The sequence below is a fragment of the Necator americanus genome, chromosome IV (genome assembly GCF_031761385.1).
Source record: "Necator americanus strain Aroian chromosome IV, whole genome shotgun sequence".
NCBI classification, from domain to species: Eukaryota; Metazoa; Nematoda; class Chromadorea; order Rhabditida; family Ancylostomatidae; genus Necator; species Necator americanus.
The window spans coordinates 9,223,402-9,245,860 of record NC_087374.1 but is presented as its reverse complement, the minus strand read 5'-3'; the positions used below and the strand labels follow the sequence as shown (position 1 = coordinate 9,245,860).

Genomic DNA, 22,459 nt, shown 5'->3' with positions numbered 1-22,459 from the left:
ATAGCAGAGAACGTCTCATCTCTTACTCTACAATGGCTTATGAAAATATTCTCAGGGATCCTTTATGCCATCGAAATGGCTGTTGAACTTTCTACCTTTTTGACACTTTTACCCTACAGTACGTTTACAGTATCTTTTCTCAAAACGTGAAATTTTACAGGCCAAATACTTGGAAAACTGTGTAGGACCTTAAGATACTATTGCAGAGAAGTTGGAAGCCGTCCGCGTTCCTTGATACGTATAGCTTTCGAAGGAGTTGGGCTCGAGACGTCGTACATCTATTGGATTGGGCCAATCACTTTCCTCCATTCAAGAAGCTCTCACCAGAAGATAGAGTGAGTGTGAAAAAATAGAAATTTTGAAGGCATATTTGTGTCCTGCAACTCTCCGCTTCTCTCAGTTAGGAGCAAATGAGTTAGGAACAATCAGTAAGGTATCGAGCGACAGAGACATTACATTTGCCAGCTCAAGAAAATCAGTTAAAAACTACGTATTCATTTCTATGTACATTTTTTATTTTGGAAGAGAAACCTGAGAGAAAGTGCAGATAACATTCTGCTCAGTAAGATAAGAGAGATCTTGCCGGGTGTGAAAGAGTTCAATATTCCCAAAAGAATGAAAATTCTAGAAGAACCAAAGTTCGAATCAGTTCCGTCGCTTTGGATTGACGTAGTCACATCGTTCTTTAAGGAAATTTGCAAATAATCCGTAAAAAATCGTAAGTATCGTAATCTGCTCCGGAAAAAAGTGATCCATGCTTTTGAAGTGGCTCACCTCCTAGTTCGAAGCCAGTGAGAACTTCTCTAAGCAGTCTTCCAAATACTTGCTTGATTTGTTCTGCTGCTATACATTTAAGGAGGAATGGGATGACACTGTGAGAAATTGTAAGAACAGATCATTCCAAAGAAAAACGATGTCTGTAGTCTCGGACTTTGTTCCAAGAAATCTTATCATTTTTCTCCAAATGTTACATATTACAGTGTTCACTATTTATTGAGTGAATGACAAGATTTTACGCGGGCTCGATTTTTTTTCTTTGGGATGTGAACACAATCAACTACGGAAATAATAGGAATGTGTGCGACGGTAGAAAAGAAGATTGTAAATTTTCAAGAACTTTTCAAGATAATGATAGTGAACGATAATCTCATGGAAATATGAGCCTTCATGCTACTTCTTACCGTACACTTTACGTTTATTTTACATATGACATTTTGTAAAAAAAAAAGAAAAGCAGAAATAATGGGGTGGGAAACAAGATGCCGTGCGCGAAAAAACGACGAAATGAGCAAAACTTTGAACGGAATCCGATATCATCGTGAGAATCCATGATGAAGTAATTCCTGATTTTATTAGTCAATTTCTATCCAGGGACTGCAAGGAGCGATTAGTATCATTTCCCAGAGTTTAATAGTATAGCCCGAAAGGATAAACATTGTATTTCTGAATCACAGAGAACCTCTAAAACCTTCCTTTACTTTTGAATCATGATTTGAGATCAGAATTGGTCTGATCGCTTTTCTTCGCAGGACTCGGAGAGTTTCTGGGATTGATGATTATCACATGGCCTCCATAGTTAAAGGCATCACCCCACGAATCTGAGGTGGTGCAGATTTCAGGTGGAGTATTCGTATACTGGATGGGAGACTACGAAGAGAGGGGTGATTCCGTCCATTTCTTCCTAATTGCCGTAAAAAACGGCCCGAAAGATACAGCTTCAGGCGTTTTGGCGCACTATTTTCCACGGGGAGTTCGACTGGAGCGCGGCAGCCTTGTGCGGCGCCGCATCTTCCGGGCCGTTTTTTACGGCAATTAGGAAGAAATGGATGGAATCACCTCCTCTCCATAGTCTTTCATCCCGAATACTCCACCTGAAATCTGCACCACCTCATATTCGTGGGGTGATGCGTTTAAAGCGGATTTCAGGTGGAGTACTCGTATACGGGATAGTAGATTATGGAGAGGGGTGTGACTCCGTCCATTTCTTCCTAATTGCCGTAAAAAACGGCCCGGAAGATGCGGCGCCACACAGGGCTGGCGCGCTCCAATCGAACTCGTTGTAGAAAATAGTGCGCTGGAACGCTCAAAGCCGTATCTTCCAGGCTGTTTTTTTACGGCAATTAAGAAGAAATGAACGGAAACACCCTCCTCCCCATAATCTACGACCACGTATACGAATACTCCACCGGAAATCCGCGTACCACTCCAGGTAGGGTGATGCCTTTAATCACATTGTTGTTCGTAAATGTGTAAACGGAGCAGGCAAGGAACAAATAGCTTAATATAAACTACAAAAATATTAATAATAGTATGCAAATACATTATTTAATACAATAAAAAAACTTTAATTGCTTGGTTGCTTTATGAGTCCGCTAACACCTCCCTTGAGTACTGAAAGCTTAGTGGGAGTGAGAATCTTCTTGGAAATAATCAGGTAGTCTGAGCCAGCTCTGTTAGCGAAAGGATATTGCTTTACTGACGATCTATTGGTGGTGAAGCTAACTTTGAATATCGCACCACATGTTGTCGATTTTTGATTAAAGAAGGAATCAGTGATTTTAAGGCTACACTAGTAATAGAGGATTTTATGAACTATGGTAAGATCATCTCTCCTTCGCCCTAAGGTAAGAGGCTCTAAATCAAACCAATCAATCACCATCAGACTGATCAACCATTCAGTCTACTCCTGGATGATCTTTTTTTGGATTGTTTGTACAACTATGTGACTGTCAAGATGTCATAGTAGAAAAAGTTTTGCAGGTAAAGCTATTCGTCGGCAGATTCACTCAATTTTCGTTGTTCACGAAGTGTTATCGGACATATCGTGAGAGCTGCAGCGGATTGTTGCTGGGATGCGGTAATGTGTTTCCGTACGAACAAGATGCTAGAGTTAGAGTTGAAGACGAATAGTGAGTTCTTGCTTTTCCTCGGCTTGAAACCACGAACGGTTGTCTTACTTTCTTCTTGTGATTCACGTCTAGAAAAACCTAACTCGATACGTTTCTTTTTCTAATAGAAGTGTACTTGTTATAGACGCAAACAGCACAGATCAGAATAAGCGTTCTAATTCGGAAGAATTCTGGATATATAGACCCTATTCTTTGTGTTATTTACCCCGTAATGCAGTGGAGATAGGCTATAGGAGGCCGCAAAGTGAAAAAGTATAGGTGCAGTTTTGAAGATGGTGACCACAGTTGGTTGCTAGGGATAATTACCGTCTCCCATGCTCTAGAATTGAAATCAAAGCACTAAAAAAACTGATGCATACTGACTAGGGGGTGCGTGTAACGAGGGTCCCGGCGGAATTTCGAGCATGCCCCGGTTATGCCTCTTCTGACTCTGCTTACCTCCCGCTAATCATGCGCTGGATCACCGGCTAGGATATAATTCACCGTCTGTTAAGTTGTTTTGGAGAATTAGACACATCCGCTGCAATTTTGTGATGTGATGTGAACTTATAATCGTACCAGAAGCAAGAGAAGTCCTCACGTGAAAAACGAGATAAGGATGTATCTAATAGTTTCAAACTACGTATGTAAAAATTTCCGTTAAAACGGAACATTCCAGCTTTCAAAAGTAACAGTAATGTAATACAGCAATGTTGTCATTGAAAATGAAGCACCTGAAAGGAAACTTTGCCGACGATGTACATCGTAGTGTAGTCATATGAGACTGAACATAATTCTCAAATTGTAAAAAAAAACGAGCGCCATGAGTGCAAACCATGTGTAAGAAGCCATTTTATGCGGGAGATTTTTGCAAGATAATTTTTTTCTAACTTACTCGGCGACTTCTTATTATATCATAGCCTTGCGCAGTTATTCGCAACTTTGCCGAAGCGTTTAGTCTTTGTACACAGCTCTGCCCATCCTTTTTGATCCACAACAAAGGTACGGACAAAAGCAATCCATTCATCATTGCTCCAGAAGCTGCGAGACTTGCTCTCTTGCGTGAATTGCCTATCAACCGGTAGTGACCGTGTTCTTTCAAGTAGACAGCGTCCGGAAGTTCAACGTAGCGGAACAGACAGTTATTGCTAAAGACTCCATGCTTTTTCTAGTTATTTTACCTGCTTAAACGCATCACCCCACGAATCTGAGGTGGTACGGATTTCAGGTAGAGTATTCGTATACGGGATAGTAGATTATGGGAAGGAGGGTGATTTCCTCCATCATCGAACTCTTTGTAGAAAATAGTGCGCCGGAACGCTCGAAGCCGTATCTTCCGGAAGTTCAACGTAGCGGGCCGTTTTCTACGGCAATTAGGAAGAAATGAATGGAATCACTATCCTCCCCATGATTTACAGCCCCGTATACGAATAATCCACCGGAAATCCGTACCACTCCAGATTCGTGGGGTGATGTCTTTAAGTCGGGCTTTTGTGGTGTGCTTAACGGCGGCACCATTCCACAGTATCTGGATAACTTCCGTCGTATAATTGTGCAATTGTTTGATTGTATATAGCATCCTACATAGTAGACACAGTTGGTCCAGTATCACAGATATGCCATTAGAACTCTAATCTATACAGGCATAGCACTGGGGCGGTGGCGTACACTAAGAAACGATGTGTTCGACGAAAGACGAGGCTTTGAATTTTTTTCTTTAACTATTAGAATATTCCAAAAGTTCCTGAAAGCAGTGGTTGATATTTTCATCATTGCGTCCGTGTTTCTGCTCAGTCACAGTTTTCCAGTGATGTTTCTTACTTTCTTTATTTTTTTTCTTAAGTGATTTTTTAAAATATTAATTATGTTCCGTGGATTTTTATGCAAAATTTTCACGTAGACGTGATACGAACATACTTTTGACGAGACTGTTGACGAGAAATACATCTGATAAAATAGTTTATTTTCGAATATGAAGACGATTTCATCATTTCATGTATCATTTCTGAATACTTTTTACTATCAATTATTTTTGAAAATTTTCATCTGTCCTTATCATTACCATTTTTAGTCTACGAAGGCTATTTTCACGGGTATGCGATGCACTCTTCGCAGAAATCATCTTTCCGATGGCTCATCTACGCTTAACCGATTCGACTTATGTGCTTATGAAGGCGAACATCTTTCTTTTCGAAGGTGAATTTATATGCTCATATTGCGACGAACTGATCTCTGTATGGATAACGGTTTTGTCTAATTAATGTCCTCTTGGATTTTCCTAAGCCATGATTTTGTTGAGAATTTGCTCTGTTTGGTCTAAAGATAGCTCTGATCCGACGGAGCACTATGAAAGACTTTTGAATTCATCCTAAATCTTTCTCACTACTAAAATTAAATGATTTCTGAAGGCTCAGTCCGCATATTCTACAATTCTCAATCTACATGGACAGAAATGAAACCTCCTGGTTTCCTGCTATCCCCAGTGGAGAAGAAAAATTCTTGTAGACGTTTCTAGGCTTCACCTATAGCAGCATGTCCCCGGAAGCGAGGTCTATTATGGCACAAGAGAAGAACAAGCATCGGGCGGCTCTTCTAGCTTACCTCAATTCAAAAAAGGATGCGTTTGATGACAAATTAAATCAGATTGTTCAGATACAGCATATTATGACCAGTATCGAGGTGAGGAACTTTAAAGGTATTCAAAAACAAAACCGATACTCCCATTCGTTATTCTTTTCAGGCAATCTCAAACTTTATGGATAAAGAAATTCAATTTTTGGGAGTATTTGGGATTCTAGAAATGGATCGAGTGCTGATAAAAGAATGTCATGTGGATAAATATAAATTCGAATTTGCGTTTCTATAAATAATATGTTGAAGACATTGAGAATTGCATGTAAGTACTAGACTATCGAATAAATTATTTCAAAAAAGTGCGTTTACAAACAAATTAATTAACTAATGGGAAGTGAGTTGGAAAAAATTCTTTCAAATAGAAGAAATTAAAAACTGCAAAATGAAAAAAGGTATTACAAACCAGGTGAAAATTTGAATGGATTCTAAGTTTATCTGAGATAAATTGAGAGGTTTTTGAAAAAAAAATAAGAGACCGGCCAAAAGGACTTATTCAGTCTGAGAATATCCATCAAGTAAAGTGACTTTTGCCCATATTCGACTGTCTTTGAATCTTGGCATGTTGAAACGTAGTTTTCAATTGATTTTCTTGAGCTGTAGCCAAGATTGGTATTGGTCGTCTTTATTAAACAACAGCTAACGTTGTCGCCTTCGTGAGAGTCTGGAAAAATCAAAGCCATTAGTGATTTATCCTCTCATGTGCCTCATCACCCTACAGAAAGCATCCAAACGGTAGGAAAACTCAAACAGCAACACATCAGCTAGTGCTCACTTCATTTTCTCGATCTGGTTACACAACGACCACCACGTACCACAATTACGAGTGACAAAGGTTTTTTTAGGGACCCAAAACCGCAAGGAGACAATACCATCATCCTGTTATTTTCTCGCAGCCGCTCACCCACGGGACATCGGTGCGAGGGGGCTTGTAAAGATTAGTCACGAAAAAAAAAAATAAATAATATTTTTTTCTACACCTCAAAAAAATTTATTTAAAGTGACTTTTATTATTACCCGAGTTTATTCTCACTGAAAACATACATAGAAAATCTTTGTAGATGTTCCCATGATATTAAATCACCAGGATTAACTGGATAGCAAATCTTTTTCCCTTGCTTTCAGGCACTTCCTTGAAAGTGATGTCCATGAGCAACTATAGGCTGATTTTGTTTAAAAAATCGCGATGAATTAAAACAAAAATTTATGCAGTTTACAATTTATACATATGATACAAGAGTTGAGTTTGAAAAAAAAGTTTACTCATTGATCGGGTACAACTGTTTTCAAATGCAATAGTAACGTATTGTTAGGAAATGTAACATAGTTAATGAAGATTGGAAAAAATTGAAAAAAAAATGAAAAGAAAGTTCGTATGGCAAGAGGAAATCGAAGTGTAATGATATGCGGCAAATAAAAAATATCATAAAACAAATGAAATGAACAATAATAAAAACAATAAATAATAAATATCTCTGCTTTTCTCATATACTTATGGATACTTGATGTTTGAAATTATATGTGTTTTAAGCTACACCTGGACGCAGAAAATACTCAGTATTGAGGAAAATTGCAAACAACATCTTAGTCACGGAAAGAGAGACACATTCAGGATCATTGTTTGTATAAGACCTTATCAAAACTGCAATATTCTGATATTGAAACAAAAAAAAATCAAATAAATTATATTTTTCTGAATGAACGAAGGAAATGCAATTAAGACTAAACATTTTTCTACCAACTGTAACATCAGAAATGGGCAATTTTTACCTAAAAAAAATCATTTCAACTCGTCTTTTGGTTATTTTTGGAGCGAATGAAATGAAGTAACTACTGAGAAAAAAAAAACCAAAGAAGAAATTCTCCATATACAAACAAAAAGATAAACAATAGCACCTTCCAGGATAACTAGCGATGTGACAAAGGGAAATCACCAGGCCTCTCCCAGGCCGATCCCGTGGCCCTTTCGAGATTCTTGAGCGGGTGAACGTGGATGCGTTCAGCCGTGCGCACGATCCTTCAGCTCAATGTCACCGTTCACTTTCTCCTTCCCCACCTCCTCTCCTTCCTTATTTTTCACTGGTTCCACATGACGAACGCTGAAATTACACAACATATCACATAAAAGTGTTTTCATAGTTATTTTTTCTTATTCTTAGGCATTCTTTTTCTTTGTTCCTCACAAAAAGCGGCTTGTCCTCAAAGCTTTGACATATTTTATGAATACCAAAAAGTTCAACCTTCAGACAGCAGTACACTTCACAGAAACGGGAAGACATCCATATCTGTTTCCCTTTTCAACCGCAAATGACGGCCTAGTGAAGACAGAATCATAAAAAGCTAGAAAATGTTCCTGTACTAATGCATTTCTTCTTTTTCATGTATTTTTTTTCATCTCCAGTGATGAGTCCAGGAGGCGATGGATACTGCGGAGATATTGTAGGATGAAGAGAGGTAGGTGATTTTTTGCTCTTAGTGGATAAAAATGAGAAAATGAAGCAACTTTTTGACCGGAACTGGAAACCATCGCAGTTCTCACATGCAATAAATTGCAGATGGTTGTTTAACCGTCGAGACAAGCGGCACTTTGCCCAAGTATTCATTTTCAATGCAGAATCGTTCAAAATTTATAAATACGTGTGTAGCCTGCACATTGTTGCAGAAGCCAGCGAACCTATAAAGTCAGTTTTCTTATTCTCCCAGACAAGTCTGGTACCAATTTGTCGACCTCGGCAGAATGACGGGCTTGGTTGGCAGCAGGACGGAGTCGAAACTCCGATCGAACAGGCAAGCACAACGGAACCCTATGCCGACTCATCCCATCAGAATAAAGGATAAAGGATAAAGTGTCTGGCGTTGATCAATCCGCATATCAATCCGTTAATCAGTCAATCAATAGAAATACAAGACTTTGCGCTCCATACTACTTCTTACTCTACGCTTTACTTTTATTTTACATATTATATAAAGGATAAAGGATAAAGTTTTTGGCGTTAACAAATCCACGTGGGATGCGCCACCACGTTCGCTTCAATTCAGAATCTTTAGAGGTTCACAAACGTGTAACTGGCCTCTACAATGACTTGCGGGGGCTAGCCGATGTGTCAAGTCAGTGTTTTTCTCCTCCCAGACAAGTCTGGTACCAATTTATCGACTCCGGAGGGATGAAAGGCTTGGTGAGCACTGGGGCGGATTCGATCCTTCGATCGATCGTGCAGACAACGGAACCTCTTGCCGACTGCGCTACATCCGCCCTTCTATCAGAATAAAGTTTATAAAGCTTTATCCGGGTTTATTCGGAAGTCCTACTGGGTTATACTTCACCAAGAGTGGACCTATATCGACATCACTCTGAGATCAGCACACTTGTTTATTTTTGGGTGATTTTTGGGAGCAAATTAGCTTTTCTGGATAGCACAGAAGCGCTTACCTGAAGCACACCTTGTACCGGATATCAAAGAATGCACAACCATGGAAGCAAATGTTCAAGAAAACTCCGCAATACTCACAGATTGCAAATACGTCATAGGCTGTAATTTATACAGTACGCAAAATATCAAGAAAAGAATAAGCACTTATAAAAACATAACACTCACCCCATGTAATACATTTTTTCCAATACAAAATGAAAGCACCCACTAGGACCGGAGCTGACAGAACGTAAAGGGATGTGAAAATAATTTTCAGATAATAAGAAAGCCGACCCTGAAGTGAAAAAAGTGGTTTTTTAAGTACTTAAAATCTGAGAGGAGGGAAATTCACGAACGTAAGGGTTTATGTAGTAGAGTGAGTGGGCATGGCAGAAAATATTGGAGAACATATGGGCGATGCCGCAGAAGCCGAAGATGTAGAAGAAAATGACGTGCATCTCTGAAATGTGACAGTGTAAGAGTTCAAGAAGTGTTCAGGAGCAATTATCTAATCTCTGGCATAGGATTAACGTTGCAGGATCCATAAAATTATATTGACATTAATAATTATACATCTTTCAGTAGATGAGAACATTTTTAGTTGTAATATTTTTGAATAAGCACTCAAAGTAGTATAATGGTAGCGACTTCAACAATGTTATAGATTTAAACGGTACAAATAATTTCTTTAAGTTGCTTAAAGGCATCACCACACGAATCTGAGGTGGTACGGATTTCAGGTGGAGCATTCGTATACGAGATGATTCTTAATAGTCGCCGTAAAAAACGGCCCCCGAAGATACGGCTTCGAGCGCTCCGGTGCGCTATTTTCTACAACGAGTTCGATTGGAGCGCGCCAGCCTTGTGCACGCGCCGCATCTTCCGGATCGTTTTTTTACGGCAATTAGGAAGAAATGGACGGAATCACCCCTTCTTCATAATCTACTAGCCCTTACAAGAATACTCCATCTGAAATCTGCACCATCTCAGATTCGTGGGGTGATGCCTTTAATAATTTAGTCGCTAGTTACATCCTGAATGCTGAGTATTTCTACATAGTCTTAATTTTTAAATTTATTATTTACACTTCGAATAAATCAGCAGAAAAGTACTGTACAGTTGGTGTCTTTCTCTGCTACAGCTTTTAGCCCGAGGTGATCGATCCTGTTCAATGATAACGAACAAATCCACGAAAAACCCACGTATGTTCTCCCTTTCTCCAACGATAGAAAGCGCTGAGAGAAAGACCAGTTCAGCTAGTCCAATATAGAAATAGCCGTATCTTGCGAGTTCATAGAGTCGAGTGTGAGTGTAGTGGATATTCCGCAATCGTTTATATCGCGAAACTGTAATTGGAAGTTATTTCCGTGCAAATAATATTATTTGAGAGTGATTTGTGCTTACTTACAGCCTGTGACAAGTTCGATTACTCTTATAGGCACGTGAAAGAGGAGGAACAACTGCCAGAACGTTCTTTCTACGGACAAATTGATGATACGAGAAAGAGAAGGTAAACGAGCTCGCTGAAAATGAACACTGAAGACGAATCAATCAATTATTGTTTATTTCTCTGGAAAATTCTAGGAAACTTACACCACATTGCCAGTTATAGTTGCTGATCTCGTCATTGTGAAATATCAACGCGATAGCGATAGCTGAAACGGAACCGACCAATGGTGGAATGAATCCGGCGAAGAACACCTCGACTGCGTTAAACCTGAATAGTTGTAGTGAAATCCTAGCGAAAAAAAAAACACCGAGCCGAGAGGTTCTGACCTCAATATCTCAGTGATTCTTTTCCCGTCCTTCTCGTAGGTCTCGAAAAGTCCTTTGGCATTCAGTGGAGGTGTTGGTGACTTTTCTGTTTCACCTTTTTCTTCCTTTGACATATTTTATACTGTGTCCCAAGAAGTGCTAAAATAACAAATACATGGAACATTAACCAAAGATTAATAGCAGCACGGACTGTACGCGCAAACATCCAGGTAAAAGAGGAAAAATAGATTTTCCATAGAAACATGGCACTAAGCAGCACTCAGATATCTATTTGTAACTTCTAATTAATTTCTCGGATGAGATTTATGCATAAAAAATCAACTCTCGAAAAAAAGAAAACAAAGAAGAAAAAAAAAAGAACAGATTTTTAAATAGTAAGCAAAATGTGCCAAACGTCCCACCCTCACTGAAATATGTACATTAAAATATTCCTTTCGTGCCTTCAAATAAGGAAGCGAACGTAAAGCTGAAAAAAAAACTTGACGCTAAAAAGTTGGAGGAGAAAATTCGCCATAAGCTGATACGAACAATGTACTGAAAATCCTGAAAACTGCTTAATCAGAGCGACGAAAGAGTGTTTTCGTGAGAAGAAAAAGTGATGATGACGAGGTTTCAATGATTTTTTTTACGTTGGAGGAGGTAATGCACTCGTACCTTTGCCGCTGATGGCTGCTGGAACAAATCGTCTTAATGAATTTGTTATAAAAAAAACCCGCTAGCTGAACTGACGGCTAGCGCAGCGCAGTGGTAAAAGGTTTGAAGCGGAACTATACCAACCACGTTTTCATCCGTTCGGAGACGATGAATTGGCAAAAAATTTCTCTCAAAATGGTGGAACACCTACTTGATACATAGTCAGGTCAAAGCGGCATGAAACTCGGTGGATTCGCGCAAGCGGCTGCGCTCGAAGCGATGCGATGGAATCTAGAATAGGAACCATCGCAAACTGCAACGATGAATGGTGCTAGAGAGGGTTCCTCATCGATCCGTGCCGCTGCGCTCCACCGCACCGCTTCCAGCGCAGCCGCTTACACAACTGCACAGTGCCTCATGTCGTTTTTACCCGACTATATCTACTGCACTAAAATTCACTTTATGGGTTGCATAGGCGAACCTAAGTTCGATTCTGAGTTGAACGCGTAGAAACACCGCAAAGGGATTGGTTAACGGGTCCAGCATCTTCTTATTAAAACTTCTAACTAAACCTCTAGAGATCAGATAAAAATTTTGCGGATAACCAACATTTACTTAGATAGTTACATGTAGATATCTGAGTACTTATTTTTCACACTTCGAAAAAAATTTCAGAAAACGCCTTTTTCCTGACGGCTCAGGTAGAAGCTAGGTGGTTCTAGACGCTTTCTAGCCAAAAGTATTTAAGGTCCCATACTTTTTATTGACCTCTATTGGATTAAAGGTCAGTAAGAATTAGGAAATGGAAACATATTCTACTGGTGCTGCTCATTTGAGAAATCTATAACGAAAAAAAAACAACTTAGCCAGAAAGAAGTGGTATGCTCTTTTAAAAGATTGGAACAATTGTAAATCATTCTTAAGATTGCTCGGATTCAGGGATACACATCCCTACAGCACATCATAATGTAATTAAAACTTGGAAAATCTACTCTTTAACAGGTTGTTCCTCTAACCTCAATCATAACCATAATCACTAAGGATTCTAAGACCAGAATCCCTTGTTTACCACCGTCAGTGAAAGATACAATGTATGGAAAACGATCTTCAAATTATTAAGCAGTTAGCCATTATAAGAAGGGTAAAATCTCCTGCGTATCAATCCACTTGGGATCTGACAACGCCTTTTACTGGAATACGCAATCTTGGAGAGATTCTAGAACGCATTTGGGCGTATAAAATGGCTTTCAGAGACCAGTCGATGTATCACGCCAGCGTTTTTATCCTATCAGACAAATCTGACAACAATTTATGGAACCCAGAGGGATGGTCGGCACTAGGGCGGTTTCGAACCACGAACCTTGCGACCACAGTGGACCTCTTACCGACTGCGCCACATCCGCCCTTATAATTTCAGCTCAATTATAGAACTTAACAGCGAAAAATCAACAGTAGATATGCAGGGGAACGAAGAAAGACATCTTTCTAGAAGTGAGCAAGACAAAAAAAAATTTGAAAAAACATGAAGATGTGACTCAAGTAGTTTTTACGGAAATGGATGTCGAGAATAAAAAAAGACAGTACGAAGCGATCGAAACAATTTTACGCGAGGATCTTTGGATATTGCGAGAAAATTCCTGCATATGTAGGATGTAGAAGCCTCAAGAATGAGTGCAATGTGTGTGTTCCACCATTTCTCCGATAAATGTCTCCATTTGCAAACTTCTTTTTCCCCGAAAACCACAATCGGCGCTGCGTTGTCATGAAAAAGCAGTGCTGGACCTTGCAAAAACGCTTCTCAGCGATCGGAGGGGAAAATGCCTGGCTCGCAACGTTTGAAAGGTGGAAAAAGTTGAATGTGTTAGGATTTGCAGCAATTTCTTGACAAACCAAACGTGGATTATTCATTAATCGTAGCAAACCATATAAAAGGGGTTCCAGCAAAAATTTACAATAAATGAAACTTTTTTAAAATTGATTTGCTTGAGTTGTAGCCAAGAGTGGTATTGAAATAAATGAAACGTTAGCACAATTTTAAGCGAATGCTAGTTAAACTAATCCTTTCTATCGGTAATATAATTATAATAAACTAATAATAATAACTATAATTTAGAAATGGCAAATATGAGCGTTGAAAACAGTTAATGTTTCCATCTGACTCATCCTCAATTTTCTGACAAGTCTGGATAATCGCATATCGTTGACACACTCAAATCTCTCGTCTTCCGCTCTTTCTCCTGTATGTGGGTGCATTCGCCGTAATTAGTTCCGTAAGATGTAGATTTTTCAAGGAAATAATTGTGGTGGTTCATCTAAAACCAGTGAAAATGATCACATGTCATTTCTGCATGAAGGATACGGTTGCGCAGAAAGTTAAACTCTCGTTAACTTCTCCAAAAATGCTCAGTGTTTTGGCAGAATATATGGTGGATTTCAGTCTGAAATCAGTCAGTCTGAAAGCGAAAAAGAGGCGGGGACGACGGGGCGGTCTTTTTGTAAACCCAGCGCTATTCTACTGTGATAAAATGAAAAAAAGGAAGAATAGCAGAAATAAGTACTGAAAAGCTCTACTAGAAATGTCTAGAAAAGAAAATCATGAAATGACAAGGTGTAAAAAGGAATCTAGTGATTTTTGATTTCATTCCGTTTAAGGATCTAATCACAGATACTTCTCTTCGTAAAAGTCATCTCACCAATGTATAAAAAGAAAACACCTTCCGTGGATAATTTTTAGACATACACTGAATGAAAGCAATTTTAGCGCAGGTTGAAGCAGCATAGCTAAAGTAAAAAATATATGACATATTTAGCTCTTGGGAGAAGTGAAATACACCGCAAACCACAAAAGAATTGGGTCAAAAGGAGGGACGCAATGACTCTCGCCGATCACAACTTCAGGTGTAACATGCAAATAAGGCCTACATTCAAGGATTGATTGATATTGAAAGGATTTCGACCACGGAAAAAATAGCAACACAAAAAAAAGAAGCTCATGCTGAAAGCCTGCGAAGAAATAGCTGAGGATATACTACATAAAATTTTGAGGCGAAAGAGGGTGTTGTAGAGGAATTCACAGAAACACAGAGATTTTACTTAGACATGAAGCACGCTTGTTTCCACATTCTCCATATTTTCCATATGTTTCCATATTTTCATTTTTATAGTGGCAGTAAAGCTTGTTGAAGAATTTCTAAACGAATATCGAAATATTCGAACGAATATCGGAATAAATGTCGACGGAATCCATTACGACTAAGGGAACAGGCCCCACTTATACATTTAACGGTGATTGTGGAATGTACCATGAAGGATATAGAAGTACAAGGGCACTTCGGAGTGTCCATAAAAATGTATCCTGTTCGGTCTCATCTAAACACGAGCACCGAATTAGCCGAGCGTTTCGTCGCTCGAGAGCGTCTAACACAACCCGATCCACAAGTCTTTTGGATGAGGCTGTGTGTTCGCACGAAAATGTCATTGTTTGAAGAGAAATTAGTTGAGATAGAAGCCGTAATGTCACATAAATGTGACCGCAACTTTCTGACTTTTTTCATGGATCATTTGAATAGAAGTAGTAGTGCAAATCGAAAGTAGAGCTGAAAGAAAGCAAAATTATGGTTCGTCTTTACTTTGAACCTTTGTTGAAAGGAACTGCAAGAATTTACTAAAACAACCAATAAAACTGTGGTCAGGGAGAAATCAAGAGCCTTCTTTAAGTGTTTACAAAATTCTTCCTTTGACCCCGTGCAAGAGTTTGGAAAGGCCTCGACGAATTAAAACATTAAATCGATTTCTGGACATTTGTTAGGTATTTTATACAAAATATATACATGTAAAACTTATTCAGAAAGTTTCAAAACGAACCAGTAATAATAGAAGTAAAAAACCTCTTGATAGAAAGGACACAATTAATTTTTACTTTCAAGATATTGTGTAGCCTCGAAGAATTTAGGAATCTATGGTACTAAATTAAAAAATTTGGCAAAAATCAAATTAGTATGAAAAACCAAAAACACTATCTTGTAGAGAAAGAAATGCTCCATCATGAAACAATTTGTTATATGACGTCAAAGTTTTTTTTTTCTGGGCGCTAGAATAAATTTAGAAAAAAACGCTATTATTTCAACTAGATACAAGAAATGTCATGTCTATGATTCTAATATTTCTAATTCCAAAATTTTTATTACTCATTACGTCACGTGATTCCCTTCCAGTTCGGAAAATATGGTCAGAACAGTTAGGAGATATGTTCTGGTGGAGATAGACAAAAATGTTGCCCACTTGATCTACTTAATTTACAGAATCAGAGTGGGAGCAATTTGGCTGCTACATGTACAGTCGGTCGGATGCGAAGGAAGAAGAATCGATCTGGGCTGGCTTTAACGATCTGAGTATTCTCGGGCTGAAACAGGAATCCGTCGCATGAAGATACTCTGGATTGCTTTTCTATGACGCTTCTGAACAGTTTCAACGATAATTTGGGCGGTCACAAAGGTATTATGTGAACTAATTAGCTATAAAGAAGCTAAGAAACTTCCTAACTTTCGCCTTGTGGTTGAATGTCAACCCTCGACTCCCATTTACTGCAGTATGTTAAGACTTTTCTGTTTAAGAACTGATTTGAAAAAAAAATCCAAGCTTTCTTATGGATCAGCTGATTTCTTATGGATCAACTAATTTCTTAGAGAACAGTGTAAGCGCTAAAGGCAATCGCTAACTGTTCTACGTACAGTCAGAAGATCTTTTCAGAACACAACAATTGTCCCGTTTTGGGGATCATCAACATCTTCTTTTTCAAAGATGGAAAAAAGAAACAATAAGAAAATAGCAATAGTCCGAGGATCGCATATTATCGAGGTACACCTGCGAGGCAAAAAAAGTGACGGTGAATAACCGTACGGCTCCGTCGGCCACCGTAGCCCGCTCTTAACTACTCATAAAAGGGAGATTTCGGAACAATGTATAGAACAGTGAAAACCTTTCCTCAGGATCTGTCCGACATACCGTTAAGAACAGATGAGAAGGAAAAGAAATTCCGCTAAACATTCGTAAAAAAAGATAATAATTTTAACATAACATAGCCTGCGGTCACAATTGGAAAAGTGTTCAAGAAGTCCAATTTCCAAATTTTATCTATACATCAAAAAAATGTTGAAGGCAACTATAACAACCATGAAAAGCTGTGGTTTAATTTGTTTTCTTGCTGAAATGTGCTCTTCCGATTAATTATAGATTGTAAAAATGCGGTTCAACCTTACTTTGAACCTTTCTTGTAAGAAAAAAATTTACCAAAACAGCCCATAAAATCACAATTAAGACTAATATGTCAAGATTTTGCGACACTTTTATTTCCCATATCTTTTTTTTTACTAATTCTTTTTCCGGTAATTCGGCTGCCTAAGAACAAAATTGAAGGATCACCGAAGGAGAGTAAGAACTGCCACCGTATTCTTGAAAAAGTATCCATTAGAATTATCACGATGTCCGAAATTGTATAGATTTTTGTTCGGCTCAAGCATCCGTATCTCTACTGTAAGTTATTTTGTGGACAGCTGCGACTCGAAGAAAAGTGTAACGAAAAGAGGAACAACGGGAATATTTGAGAATGAAAGTGACAAAAATAAAAAAATAACGAGAAACTACATAATGTTCGAAGAGGAGTGACTATTGAAAGTTAGATTCTGTTTCCTCGAAATCCATACAAAGTCGAAGTAGCTACAACAGAATTGCATGTCTTATTTTCTTAATTTGAAGAGTTTCTTTCTGATGAATGAGCAGTTCCGATTCAGCCATCCATAAAAAATGAAGAAAGCCACATCTACGAGTTACTAGCAAGAATACGGCCAACATTTTCACTAAAAAAAATGATGCTCCGAATTAATTGCAGCCAAAAGTGTAGTTCTTGAGAAAAAATAACTGGTGGAAATTGGATCTGGGAATTGATTTTAAAAAAATAAAAGAAAAATATTGACAAAGAATATATCTTCTATTTGTAAGGGCTTTTTGAGATGCTGAGCAGAGATGGAAACCATCAACTTCCAAGCATCCTAGAGATACTGAAAGTCGATTTCGAAGAAAATATCATTTGATAAAAAATCTACGAATAGTAGTTATAATGATGGAGATTTCTATCCAAACTTTTTTTTTCTGGATGAAGAGCAAATGTGTCATCAGAAAGAAGTCCCAGGTAGAAGAACAAAGAAGTTTTGTTCGAAAAAAAAGATCAAATAAAAGTCGATTGTGGGAGATTTTTGCTCGAATTTGCACGAAATCAAGTGTCGAAATTATGCACGAATTGAAAATATTCTCCACAGAAATTTTGTGATCAAGGCTTTCATTATTTTCTTTTCACAAAAAGCATTCGAGAATCCATGGGGATAGGAAACGTTCCCGTTGAAGTGGATAACCACAATCCCGATATCCAAAGGGAACAAGAATAGTCATCGGACGATTGGATAGCTATCGATACGGATGTCGCAAACAGAAATGGACTCCTCCCGGTGAGAGATAGAAACGATGAGAGGATCCTTATTTAGCCATCTTTTTTAGGACACTGTAAAGGTTAAAGTGACTATAAATAAACATTTATTAAAGCTCTATCTATTGATATTTATTATATAATTTTGTTTAAACTTATTTAAGCGTCTAATTCCGATTCTTTAATTCTATTTATTATATTTAATTTTGACTGCTATATGAGCGACTGTATAGGCTCCCTTGTATCTTTTTAGGACACCATGCACCCAAAGTTTCAAAAAAAAAACAATAGAAAAGAAAAAAAGAAGGTTAGATAGGAGAAAACAGAGTCAACTCTAACGACCAACTCATAACGAACACCAAAAAAAAACCGTATGGAATTTTTTTTCGATATTAATGAAATACTAATGACTTTATCCTTTAATTAGATATGTGAAATTAAATAGGTTTCACTCTAATAGAAACAACTACCGGACGTTCACAGTGAACGTTTTCAAGTAGCTAAACCAATATACCTTATTATCCAGACATTTGTGGACACAGTAAGAAGTAAATCATCCACTCTAATGTATAGATGTATATACTCATCTTTATAAGATGTTTTATCCCGACAACAAAAAAAAACGCACAACCCTTAAACCATGAGACAAATAAATGTGCATAAAAAACCCGATGAAGGTATTTATTAATGAGCTCCACATCCAAGAAACAAGACCTTTTCCTGATTTAATCACCTGCTTGGTGAAATTTTATTTCATAGCTGAGTAAGGGAAATTGTGCAGATAATCCCTACGTATAAAATTCCTCACGTTATTATCGATCACAAAAATGACCGAAAGTTTCACTGAGATTTCCAAACGTAAATCGGAGAGGTGTCCTATTCATTGTGAATAATTCTAGATTGCTGGATTCTGTTCAGTCAGTGCGCGAAACAGGAGTAATGCATGATAAAAACGTCACGACATTGGCACCGTAGATAAAATTCATGTAAAATCTTTTTTCAGTTCAGTCTCGTTTTTCCAGATTTCTGCCAATTCCGAACTTTTAACAGAAGACAACCTTATATTTATGAGCCTAGTCTGATCGTTTGGAATAAACGCTATAAAGAAAAGTAAGTGACGATGTTGGGGTCTCTGTATACAAAATTAGAGTTAAGGATGTAGAGCATATGTAGGAGTTAAAAGTTAAAAGTTCGGAATTGGCAGAAATTTGAAAAACTGACAAGATTTCACATGAATTTTTTCTATGCTGCCAATGTCGTGAGTTTTTATTATGTCTTACTCCTGTTTCTTGCATTTACTGAACAGAATCCAGCAATTTCATGCGCAATGAATGGGTAGCGCAGCCGCACTTAATTATTAATTAGTTGAATTGTCCGGAAAACCGGAGTGGGAACGACGAATATTCCTACGAAGTACGTGAAAACGAACTACCGTTGTGCACGCGTTGCATCCACGAGCGAGCGGTTGAAAATCATTGTCGAGTCTTCTCGACAGCCTATTCGAGTAAAAGCAATGAATAGGCCGCTGAGGTAAACGTAATGTGTACAAGTGTAGCACGTTCTAACGTACCTCATGGGAACTGAGCCGGTTCTCACGGCGTTTTTGAGGACGATTTGAAGGGATTGAGCGTCGTCGCGCTCATACTCGTAATCTACATCCAGAATTCAACATTTGCATACAGAGACATCAAAATCGTCAGTTTCGTGATATGCCGCCTTTGAAGTTCCGATCGGTTATGCTTCCTTGGGCAGTGATCCTTGCGCCAACATCTTCCATTCACAGGTAACAACGTTCAAAACCCTATTTGGTTTTCAAGGCATCTTAGCATCAAAGGAGACTCACTAGCTCTGTTTAAAATCGCTTCAGGTAACCACACAGAAAAGATTATCGAAATTTTCACGTCTAAAACTTTTATTCCGAGCAGCAGCTACTGCAAAGTGCAAAGTTTTTGCAGAGATTTTCAACAGAAATTCAAGCAGCATATAATAAATACGCTGTTGCTATAATATATGATTGGCAGACAAAAAAAAATGTAGTTAATCCCAACATTCATTTTGTACGGAGATAAGAAAAACGGGAAAAAGAAGATAAAACAATAGGAATAACCGAGAAGGTACTGCGCTGAAATTAACGCCCGACGCCTCCATTCAGTGAAGAGAGAAATCAATTAAAATCTCACCACCCACAGTGGAACCCAGAAGCATTTTGTTAACATTGATGCACACTAATTTTGTTGATCCCAGCTTATCAAGGAAAATGTGCTATGTGCTCTAATAGCATGCCTACGAGGTTTTTAGATGGAACCTTTATTTGCCTCATTCTTCGGATTTTTCGCCGTTTTCAGAGGCCTTAATAGAGGTTGATTGGAGCAATGCTACGCTTATTCCATATTGGAACATTATGTAAGATCATTTTCAATGTATATGGGGTCTGTTCTAGCTACTTTGAACGAAACACTGACTCAGGGTAGTGTGGTACTTGACGGGATTACTCCAATCAACCTCTATTTAGGCCTCTGAAGACATCGAAAAAGCTGAAACGTCAGGCAAATAAAAAAAAATAAAAGGCAAATAAAAGTTCCACGTAAATACCTCGTAGGCAAACTATTAGAAAACATAGACGGAAAATGCTGAGGTTTCAAGACAACAGAACTTTCGAACTACTCTTATGTGTGTTGTTGCGGAAGAGTGGACTACCTCCTGATTTTGAGTAGGTTCACAAAATCGGGAGATCCTTCATACACACACTAACAAAAAAAAAAGAGGAAAGAAAATAAGGAAGTTTTTTTTTGCGGAAAACAGTATTGTTTGTGTTTCTAGATACCGAACCTAATTTTTTTTTTTGCTCTGAGAGCGTTACGAAAATAAAGAAACAGGAACTCTTCAACGGATAGTAGGATCAAATATTCGGCCGGTGGACATCATACCAATCAAATGATGATGATGATCAAGTAGATGTTACCTTTGATGTTTAGGAAGCTTGGATATTTTTGTTTCGCTCTGCGACTTCAACAACGTTAAGTATCCGTAAAAAAACGATCACATAGCAACTGAGCGATTTCAAAATGTTACAGTATTGCAACTCTACACAATAAAATCAGTGTTGTTGATTGCATATACAGTGAATTCGAAAAATTGATTGATCGATTGAAAAATTGATAGAGAAAAATCAATTGTAAAAGAGCAATTTAACCAATAAGAACTTTGCGTAGAATTCAACCAATAAGAACTATGAATAGACATAATTTAAAATGAAATTTTATAGCTATTTTAGGCACATATGGTAGATATTGATTGCAGAATACGATCAGGCGTCACGCATGGATCATTGTGTGGTGAGTTCTTGCGGCTATGCAGTGGATTGAATCGGCGAAGAGAGACAATCCGAACGGAAGCAGGGAAACAAGCGCCTGCGCGATCGCTCCACGAACCTTTTCCGAATCTGGGACGCGACCTATTCGCTTTCTATTTACACGTCGGGATTAGCAACGGAATTTTGCGGAGGAGAAATCCGACACATCAATGCAATCTTCTTTTGTCACTTCTCACTTCTTGACGCCCCCTCTAGCTGGATATCGGAAGTTCAGTTCATCGCTAACTATGTTAAAGGCGTAGCACCACGAATCTGGGGTGGCACGGACTTCATGTGGAGAGTTCCTATACGGGGTCGTGGATTATGGAGAGGAGGAAGATCCTGCTCATTTCAGTCTGTCAGCCTTGTGCACCCGCCGCATCTTTCGTACCATTGTTTTACGGCAATTAGGGGGAAGTGGACGAAATCACCCTTCTCTTCATAATCTACGACTCCGTAAAGGCATAAACCACCTAAAACCCGCACCATCCTAGATTTGTGGAGTGATGCCTTTAAATCAATAATGTCCATGTTCGCATGCCTCTGAATATTGGCATGTTGAATACGTAGCTTTTTTGTTGATTTGCTTGAACCAATAGCTAAGATATTTGGTATTATTCTATAATGATAATCTTTCTTTATTAACAGCTTACGTTTCGGTGATATTACCTATTATTAAAGTAGTATTAAGATTTTATTAAAGCGTCTGGCGTTAATCAAACCTGCTTGGGATGCGCCCCCGCGTTCACTTCAATTCAGAATCGCTTGAGGTTCAGGAACGTGTAACTGGCCTACACAATCACTTGCGGTGGCTAGCCGATGCGTCAAGTCAGTGTTTTTATCCTCATAGACAAGTCTGGTACCAATTTATCGACCCCGAAGAGATGAGAGGCTTGTTGAGCACTATGGCGGATTCGAACCTCCGATCGATCGTGCAGGTAGCGGAACCTCGTACCGCTACACCACACCCACCCATCCTTACCTTGGTAAGGACCATAGAAGAATCAAAGCCATCAGTAATTTATCCTCTCAAGCGCCTCATTTCTCCACCTTTACCTTGTTTATAGAAAATAATTCGTTAACTCTGACAGATGCGGAAACGATTATTCGCCTTGAACAATTACAAATTTTTGAAATCATTTCTCAAAAATGCAAAAGCTTTTATACTCCATGTTGCTTGCTTTAAAGGCATCACCTCACGAAACTGTGGTGGTGCTGATTTCAGGTGGAGAATTCCTATGCGGGGTCGTAGATTATGGAGAGGAGGATGATTCCGAATGCGCTCCAATCG

The 22,459-nt window shown here is 38.5% G+C and overlaps 2 protein-coding genes across 3 annotated transcripts; one reads left to right on the top strand and one right to left on the bottom strand.

Annotated features, from left to right (window-relative positions):
• Positions 1-2,594: 2,594 nt before the first annotated feature.
• On the top strand, positions 2,595-5,754 carry RB195_000737 (uncharacterized protein; the record flags this gene model as incomplete). Its single annotated transcript, XM_064197232.1, has 5 exons — positions 2,595-2,624; positions 2,761-2,909; positions 4,960-5,084; positions 5,404-5,567; positions 5,629-5,754. The coding sequence occupies 5 exons, from the start codon at positions 2,595-2,597 to the stop codon at positions 5,752-5,754; spliced, it is 594 nt and encodes a 197-aa protein (XP_064053113.1).
• A 1,764-nt stretch (positions 5,755-7,518) lies between these two features.
• RB195_000736 (uncharacterized protein) lies at positions 7,519-10,818 on the bottom strand (the record flags this gene model as incomplete). 2 transcript variants are annotated; one of them, XM_064197230.1, is made up of 8 exons in its annotated part: positions 7,519-7,618; positions 8,950-9,049; positions 9,116-9,224; positions 9,286-9,389; positions 10,132-10,275; positions 10,338-10,452; positions 10,523-10,646; positions 10,706-10,818. In XM_064197230.1, the coding sequence occupies 8 exons, from the start codon at positions 10,816-10,818 to the stop codon at positions 7,519-7,521; spliced, it is 909 nt and encodes a 302-aa protein (XP_064053111.1). The 2 variants fall into 2 exon arrangements, with proteins under 2 accessions (XP_064053111.1, XP_064053112.1); XM_064197231.1 differs by lacking the exons at positions 9,116-9,224; positions 9,286-9,389.
• Between the last annotated feature and the right edge of the window lie 11,641 nt (positions 10,819-22,459).